Below are 9,388 nucleotides of genomic sequence, written 5' to 3' on the forward strand. Positions count from 1 at the left end.
TACAATAATATTGATACTTTGCATACAAATTAATAATTTTTGCTGAAACCCAAACTGAAGTGATGATTTTTTTATTTCATTTTCAAGTTTTCTGAAATGGCAACCAAAATGCAAAACAATGAAAACAGAGGTGTGCAATTAAATTCTTGAAAAGACGAGGAATCTATTTGGTTTGTAAGGAAGAAACTTGGATTAGGCATTTGCTATTTGTGTGGGGACCTTTCAAGGTGGCAGTCAGGCCAAAATCAAGGCAACTGAGGCTGTATAGCTTTCTGAAATTCAGCTTCAGTCGAATTGATTTCTAATCATTCAAACTGAAGGGATATTTGACAGTCTGAGAAAAAAATGTAAACAAAATTTCAAATCAAGATCAAAACATTCTTATAAACATGAGTCTTAATTCTGTGAATTAAGACAGGAAACCAAATTAATTTTCACTCATCTTTAGCAAACATTTCAATGAATAAATTATCTTCAATATACATGCAAGTGCATCTTTAATTCAGATGTGTAAACGGAAACTGCAAAAAGTAATATAAAAACTCAGTAAATAAAGGCTTATTGAACAGTAATCTGAGTACTAACTATCATGGTGATGCGTATGCTAAAAATGAATTTAAACAATACTATTTCACAAAGTACTTGTAGTATGGTTACATCTCAAGGATGAAGTGGTTGTAAAACTGTCTCAAAATTTCTATTATCAAAAGTACAATATATAATGGACTACACGTACATGTAGATTTCATTAGGAACACATTTCAGAATTCCAGGGAGTTTACGAAATCTTGGCTATGTCTCCAGCTTTGGCTTGTACTATTTATAGCCTCTGATGAGATCAAGAAATAAACTTCATGAACACTGTCAACACAATTCTCCATTCTGTGAATGAAGATCTGAAACCACATTAATAGAATGAGCTTTGTCGCTCATCTTTAGGATGTATTCGGACAAGTCAATTGACTTGAAAAGCAGCGTTTTATTAATTAAATCTGTACATGAAACTGCAAAAAAGTAACACAAAATTAACTGAGAGAATAAAGGCTTATCTTGAACACTAATATGCACGTATTTGAACTGAGTAATGCAAAATGTTGAATATCATTTCTCAAATCTTTGTTGTAAAAGACAGCAGAATAAATACAGCAACTTCCATCAGGAACAATTTAAGAATCTTAATTGTGTTTATGAAATCTTGGCTTTGTCCCTGGCTTTGGCTTCAAGCTTAATGATTTTTGTCTCCTGATGTAACTGCAGCACAATATTGGTTCATTTTCTTCTTCAGAGACACCAAATCCTGTCACACAAGGCCAATGGATGGTTGGTGCATTTTCACTGAGTTTGAATGTGGTAGGATTCTTAGGAATCTAGTGCCAGAGATGAAGCGGAAGCCACAACAAAGCCAGGGTTTCATAAGCACCACAAAAAGTTGGTAAGTATTGGATAGATTGATGGCAATCCATGTACTGGGTGAGGGAGGGGTGTTGGGTTGAGGAGGCGGGGGTCATTACATTCAAACACCTCAACACCCACTAAACTCCCCTCTCCTTTCAATTTCACCAGTTAATGCAGATTCTAGTCATTGTACATGTAAGATTAAAACAAATTATCCCAAACAAATCAAATGTAGCTAGTCAATACACTGTTTATATAAGACCTTGTTTAGTAACAAAATGTAATTGATGCACTGTGTTGTCCTTCATGTTGAACACCTTGACATACTTGCTTCCATCTTCCAACACAAGCAAGCGTTGCTCAGGATTGTGGATGGCTGCAACTGCCCGTGGATCTGTGGGTAAAGAAGAACTCAAATGTAACATATGCACAGTATATAAATGCACTGTCACTATTCTGAGTCCCCATGAAATATAATACCTATGATAACCGACCTATAATAATGAATACATGGCGTGCCTTAAAGCCTGGTCATGTAGAATTAATAGGCCTACATGAACATTGTGCAGTCTTCAGCCACCATACATGTATAATTGTGAATAACTGCAACGTCTTGGAGATACAGTTTTGCAAAGTCTTTTATAAAGTTGATGCACTCTCTGTGCTATTCTCATTGCTCAAACATAAAAAATAGATTAGTCTTAAATTTAACGATATTGCTATTTTTGTTGGCAATAAAAAGGTTGCTCAATTTACAAATGAAGCATTGAACAACATATCGTCACTTTGCTCACGAAGTGACAAAAACCTCAAAATTTGACAAAAGTTCATTCTGAGATAATCGCATTTGAAGTTATTCATTTTTTCAAAAGACATGTTCGACCACTTTGCAGTAACAGAATTCGGAAATTTTTGCATTGTCTGATAGGATATGATTTGCTCTTTGTTAATTCATAGTTGTTTGTTAAAAATAGGTCGTAATTAAGCAGTAATTCATTAATAAAACTTTTTTGCACTTGAGAACATCAATACTTTGGGTCCCATATTTTGCCAACTACTTTGTACACAGTTTTTGTCACTTCGTGGGATCATGAATCGCGGAGGCTTTACTTATTTGTACTTTTTTCGACACAACAAACTTGTTACTTTTGCGCGTCACAACAGTTGAGTGCGCGCGCGTCTGTTCTTTTTCAACATCGTTCGCGCGCGCGTGTATGCTCCCATCCTGCCGCGTGCAGACCATTGTATAATTTCTTGCCCTGCTCACGAGGTGACTTTTTGTCACTTCATGAAAACATTTTACACTTTTTTACACTTTCGTGAAAATAAAATCACCGATTTCAGGCTTTTTGTTAATTCGTTTGTTTACAATAATTAAGAAAGTAAACAATATTTTGCCTTGAAACTTAGTCAAATTGTTCCTTGAGACAACTATAATAAAATAGCTAGTAAAACTCAAAATCGAATAATTATTGATTTTCGAGGTTTTTGTCACTTCGTGAGCAAAGCGACGATATATGACCCATTTTTAATCATCAAATAATTGAAAAGATATTTTAACAACTCAGTTTTTTCAAACTGAAAAAAATATGAAATTGGAAGCATATTGTTCTTCGTAATTCAAGGTTAAAGGTAATTTCGTTACGTATTCTCTCTGTGCTTCAATGTAGGCCTACAGTTTTGGTTTTATTTTATGAAATATCAAGAGGCCATTCAACTTGGCTTTGTAGGTGCTGTAGTTTTTGAGATAAGTATTGAAAGTTCGGAGGTCGTGCTAATGGTACTCAAAAGTTCGTTGACCCGTATCTCAGAATCTAACAAGCCAAACTACAAAAAAAATAGTTCTGGGTGTTTCACATAGGCGTAACCAGCGGGAGGGTAAGAAGGAATTTTAACCCCCCCCCCCCCCATATTTTGTAAAGACTGCCTTTCAAAATTTTTGACCCCCAAAATTTGTTCTTGCAAGAATAACACAAACGGCCAATTTGTCAAGGATGGTTGTGTAGACGTTTATATCCTATTTTTAAATGCTCTTTGTAGCCCAATTGGGTGCTTTCCAGGATGTAGTGTTCCTTTAGATCATTTGTTGTTTGATATGGTGGTGTCATTGTATGATGTCACTATTTTTGTCACGTTTTTGTACAACGGTGCATGTTTGTACAAAGTTTTTTCTTCATACCTTGACCCGTTACGGAGTAAATCCATTTTTTTTTTAACTCATGCTGCTTTTAGTATTTTGAATTCACCTAACTTTAATTTGACCGTCAACCCCAGAAGGTCAAGCAACTTCACGTGTACACAGGACAAAAAAAATGGTTCATCAACAGATGGTTCATCAGATCACAAAATGTGAACAAGATTTTTTGCTTTGTTCAGGAGTTATAAACGAGACAAAACGGTCACTTTTTTAACTAGAATTTCTTGTAATTTGATACCTGCTGATATCATCATGCCTTCAGATTTTTAAAATATATGCCATGGAGCTTTATTGTCCAGAAAAAAAAGCAAAACACGAACACTACATACAGAAGAACGATCGCAAAACCAAAGGGTGGTCTTGATGGGGATCGGCCCATCACTCACTAATATAGGGATCAGGGGCCAAATTCACGAAGGCTTCGCAAATATATAGCGAAGCGAAAGCTTAGCGAACTACTTGCAAAATCGCTAGCTTAGCAAACTACTTGCAAAATCGCTAGCTTAGCGATGCGTAGTATTCACGAAGGTTTCAGCAAAGCTTTCGCTAAAATTGCGAAATTGCTAAGTTGGCGAACCTTCGCAAAGTCTAAACAGTGGTTCTTATTAAGATTTTTCAACTTGGGTCATACATCAGCGAACACGCAAAACTATGTGTTATGTAATCACTACGTACTTTGAGCAGCCTATTCATTCGACCCTAAATCACCCATAATTAAGTATACACGCATGCTTACATTGCCAAAGACGGGCAAGATGGCAGCAACGCAAAGGAAGGTTCGATTTGTCCAATAGTGGAGCTGCAGAAAAAACGCATGTTGGTTCTTCATGCCTTCTTTTTCTTCAGATATGGAGGCATTTCATATTTGACCTCTGGTGACCTATGAGAAGGTCCACAATCTTTAATACTCTATTTATAACAACTTTTCTTCAAAACTTCACTTTCCTATGACCCAATTCTGCGTCATATATGTATTAATGCAATGAACATAATAAACAGATGATGGAACAATTCATACTCTGGTGACTCTTTATAGGTCAATGACCTTTGTAAACCATATTTATAGCTTTTTGTAAGATTCACTCTTTAAACCACAACTTGTTTTCACGATCCAAATCTAAATAGTAGATGTTCATGCTATGAAGTCAATTTTCCATACATAGGACAATTCAAATTTAACCTCTTGTGACCCAATACGAGAGGTCATAACCTTTTTAAGCCCTATCTATAGATATTAATAATATTTACTCTTGTAAATTATGCCACTTTCTCATGACCCTAGTCTAAAAGGTAACTCTTTGTGCCATGAAAATAATTTCAGATGTGGGGACATCATATCTGACGTTTGATTCCATTGGAGAGGTCAATGAACTTTGTAGACTTTAGGTGTCATTTTATCATCACTGTATTTTTCTAACGGTCAGAAAGACGCTATTTTTGCGTAATTCGTGACGGAGTTCTTCATCCAGTTTGAGCAACAGCGCCATATCGTCAGTTACGAGGAGTAAGCGACGACCTCGGACTCGTCGCAAACAATCGCCCGTTAGCGAACCGTTTGCAAAGAGAATGCGAATCGTTAAGTTTGCGAGGCCTTTGTGAATAACGTGCTTACATTTGTGTGGTGTTTGCGAAAATATGGCGGAAGACGCTAACATTTGCGAAGTGTTTGCGAAGCGTAGCTTTTGTGAATACAAATTAACATCAGCGAGGTGTTTGCAACTTCGTTAACTTTGCGAAGCCTTCGTGAATTTGGCCCCAGGCCTAGAACATTCTCCGCACAGGACAGGTTGGTTTGTTTGCAAAACGACCTAAAAGCAAACTTGCTCTTTTCTAAAAGTTACGACCCCCAAAATAAAAACATTTCTTCCATATTATACCAACTGAAATCAGTTATGAATAAATAAGTTTTGTTTTAATAATATTTGTGTGTGTGTATGTGCTCTGGCCCACACCGCATTATTTGGAGGTTTCTCATTGTTAGGTTAATTAGGACCAAGTTGTGGGGACTTTTTTGCTGTCCCAATAGCGTTTTCTGTCCCCACAAATACGGCGTAGAGCTAGAGACATGTATGTCCCCACAACTACGGAACAGAATTGAGTGTGTTTGTGTGGGATTTCTTTTTTCAATGTAGGTTTTCATGTAAAAAACAATCAATCATTCTCATCAGTTCCCAGATCTGCATGTGCATATGGAAGACTTATAATTTCCACACAATTATGAAAGTTTGTGTTGATGAACATGTGCATGAAAGAAACTTACGTCGTAGGGGAATGGTTCCCTTGTGTTGTCCCTCATTGCTGCAGATGACCACTTGGTTGTTCCCATAGTCTGCCACAGCAATCTCACCAGGTTGAGTAGCAGTAATATCCCGAGCCCCAATGAACTTTCCTGGACCACTTCCTCTTTTACCAAACTCACGACACATCTCCCACTTGCCTGTTTCCACCTCAAGCTTGCCCAGATTGATGTCACCAATCCTCTGACCCGGGGTGAAGCTCAGATATGAAAGCTTGGGATCAATCTGGGGAGGATTTTGACTCTTGAGTGATTTCAAGTCTTTGCTGATGATAGGGTATAGGGACAAAAAGTCATTGTCAGATGCAGTGTTAATGATATCCTGGGATGTCCCTAACGAATGTTGTTTACTTTCAAGCATCATTGTCAGTGTTGACTGATGCTCATCATATGTTCTGTTGCGATCCTGCTGGAGTTGCTTGATTTCTTTAATCATCTTTGTCTCTTGAGTTGTTATCTCAGCTCTCATTTTATCCGCTTTGTCTTTCACAGCTTTCACAGTCTTTGTGACGTTCTGTGTGAACCTCTGCTTAGCTTGTGATGAAGTGGTTAAAGCTTGTTCAAGGTTTTTGATGCCTGTGGTGAAGTCTGGAAATGAATCTTTCAGTGACTGTTTGTATTTGCGAGAAGCCTCTCCAGACTCAATGTAGTGATGTTTTGGTTCACGGTGGTGTACTACCGTACAATCTCGGCAGATTAACTCTTCACATGTCTCACAGTAAAACCGTTTCACTTCCCCCTTGTGTTTGTGGCATTTAGACTCATCTTCTTCTGGTGTTTTTTTCACTGTTACCTTCCCCTGACGAATGTCCTCCAAAGTAGCCACTGTGTGGTTTGATGTAGCAGTACATCGCAAGTGTGTCTTGCGACAGTTTGGGCAGATATTCTGGGCACAGTCCAGACAGCGATGCAAAGCCTCATTTCCCTCATCACAAATCTCACAGATGACCTTTGTGTTCTCTGAACAAGCCACCTTTTCTTGGAGTGAGACCTCCTCAACTATTCCCATCAAATGGAAATTTGTTTTCAGGCCTTCAATGCGTGTCTGTGGGAGTACCGTCTCCCGTCTACATACAGGGCAAGGAATCTTAGGCTGACCTGCATACCTGCTAGTGTAGTATTTCTCCAGACATTTCTGGCAGAAACTATGCATGCAATCCAGCACCTTGGGCTGTTTATATTTGTCTGCGCATATGTCGCATTCAAGATGGGGGCTGATGTTCTTTAGAGCTGTAGCCATTTTATCTGTATACAAAGAGTATTTAAAAAGAAATTGAAATGGTTATAATACAGAGATGTAACTTCTTTAATACTGCACTGTCCGTGTGAGTTTCATCTGGGCGAAATACCAAATTTGATTTTGATCCACTTTCGAACAAGACATCAATTTTTGTGTGTGAGAATTTCCTGTCAAATGACTTGTACCGGTGAGCTAGCATTTAACCTCATTCAAAATAACTGACACCCTTTTCTTACCTTCTTTGAATTTCAACCAAATCATTTGAATACAAATCTTTCCAATTTGACGTAGAGAGCACAAACAGTTGAGGCTTTTGATGGGGCGGATCTGGTAAAGATGGTGCTGGACAAACACAGCATCGTCATCAAGTCGCGTGACATGGTTTATATATAGAGCTTAGGATTTTTGTTTTGCTGCATACATGTACGTCACACACGTACAGTCTGTGTCGGTTTATATATGTACATATTTACTTGACACTTGAGTTTTGGACCTTAGACAGGTTCATGCATTATGTATACATGTACATGATGTACTTTGTTAAATTGCAATCGCATGCACCTCACCATACATTTAATCCCACCAGGGTTTTTTAACCTTCAAATAAAAAAGATATAAAAATATTTATTCCTCAAATCTTTCATATTTCACACACTAAAATTTCTTTTATCTTGTGCTATAAATACTGATAAAGAATTTTGAGTCTATTTGAAGTTATCATTTTGACCAACCTTGTTTTCTTTTCTTTTGACCCCTGGTTCGATTCCTTTTTATTTTAAGGTGAGACCTCAGTTTTCCTTGGAGGAATTGAGGAGTCAAGTCATTTAAAGACATTTTTTTTTAAATTGCTAGAAGTTTTTCATTTTGATGCAATGAGTGTGAATGGGCCCAGATCTGAGTCATGTACAGTTCATTATCTTGTTTGTTTGCTGACATGTTTACTCTACACTTGAGTTTGTATCTTGGACCTGAGTTAGGTTAATTTTTGACTTGCATACGTGTACATGTACACGTACACCATCAGGTTGCAGACTACTTAAATAAACTGCCATAGACCCCAGTGATAGATACCCCCACTTCCAAAATTCAGGGGAAAATACTCACATCTCTCCAAGGTGTTTAAGGCACATCAAATTATTATTTCATCATATTTCAATTTGTGTTTCAATTTTGTGGTGGTAATCTGATGACTTTTGTGAGAAATTTATATCCAAAGATTGTCACCCCTAAAAGTATAGTCCTAGCCCATCGCCATTCTGAAAACTGATGTCTATGCTGCATTGCAAATAGAGCAATTTTAGGGCTTAATTCATCCAAATTACACAGAAATATGAGCTGGCAGTCCTGTTCACGGCTTCCACCTTTCTTCTTTTTTTTTTTTACAAAACTTCAATTTCATGGGCCACAAAATGATGAAAGCAAAAAAATGAGGGCGTACAAATCGTTATTTGGCCGGCGAAGGCAATTTTGGGCCTATTTACTGGCCTGCAACCATCAGTGTCCATACATATGTGCATTGTACATGTCATTCCAAACTTGTTTCATCAAATGAGGTGGTAATACATGTACCTGTGCATACTTGTTCCTTCCATTCTGTGACATAATGGACTCATTTAATCTCTCATTTATTGTTCTGTTTGTAAAAAGTCCCAATGAACAAGTTTGGATTTCTATAGAAGGTGTGAATTCCTTTGACCTAGAACTTTCAGTTGTAAAATTGCCAACCTGTCTGAAGAGTTGTTTCATGTCAATCTTTCATATGAGTGTCCACGATCAAAACTTGATTGTTTCAACTTGATTGGACTTGGGAGTAAATAACTAAAGTCTTTTAAAATCCGTACCAGGCCCATTGCCATAGTAACAGGGCATGTGTTTTGCAATTTTTTGGCCAATTTACGGGCTCACTGCAACTACATTTTGGGCCAATTTACAGACTCGCTACTAATACATTTTGTTGCTTTCTTTTGAAAGGCCACCCAGCCTGAATGCAAACCAATGTCACAACATTAACTATATCACTACACAGCCTCACCCTTACATGTATGTACATTGCACTTCTTAAAATTCATCTATTTTTTAAGCCTTAATATACTGAGCACATGTTTTCCCAACTAGAAAAGTTGCATTTCTTACTCCATTTTCAACCCCCCCCCCCCCCACACACACACAAAAATGCAACTTACCAGCTGGGCACTCAGATTACTTTGCTGTTGGCTGTGATGAGATCTTTTTATATTTGTCTTTTCATATTTGGTCAGAA

The 9,388-nt window shown here is 37.5% G+C and overlaps 1 protein-coding gene across 1 annotated transcript; it reads right to left on the reverse strand.

Moving 5' to 3' along the window:
- Positions 1 to 1,646: 1,646 nt before the first annotated feature.
- LOC119732985 (E3 ubiquitin-protein ligase TRIM56-like) lies at positions 1,647 to 7,128 on the reverse strand. Its single transcript, XM_038206568.1, has 2 exons — positions 5,853 to 7,128; positions 1,647 to 1,789 (listed from the first exon to the last, which is right to left on the reverse strand). Exons 1-2 carry the CDS (start codon positions 7,126 to 7,128, stop codon positions 1,647 to 1,649), a joined length of 1,419 nt encoding a protein of 472 aa, XP_038062496.1.
- Between the last annotated feature and the right edge of the window lie 2,260 nt (positions 7,129 to 9,388).

This window comes from Patiria miniata, unplaced genomic scaffold, assembly GCF_015706575.1.
Source record: "Patiria miniata isolate m_02_andy unplaced genomic scaffold, ASM1570657v1 HiC_scaffold_25, whole genome shotgun sequence".
In the NCBI taxonomy this organism is placed as follows: Eukaryota; Metazoa; Echinodermata; class Asteroidea; order Valvatida; family Asterinidae; genus Patiria; species Patiria miniata.

What these genes read in the sequence shown, in the direction of transcription:
- LOC119732985 (XM_038206568.1), bottom strand. Translation starts at nt 7,128, where the DNA reads ATGGCTACAGCTCTAAAGAACATCAGCCCCCATCTTGAATGCGACATA. An exon ending in GGGAACCATTCCCCTACGAC is followed by an intron (nt 1,790 to 5,852) that starts GTAAGTTTCTTT and finishes CTTTACCCACAG; the next exon opens with ATCCACGGGCAGTTGCAGCC.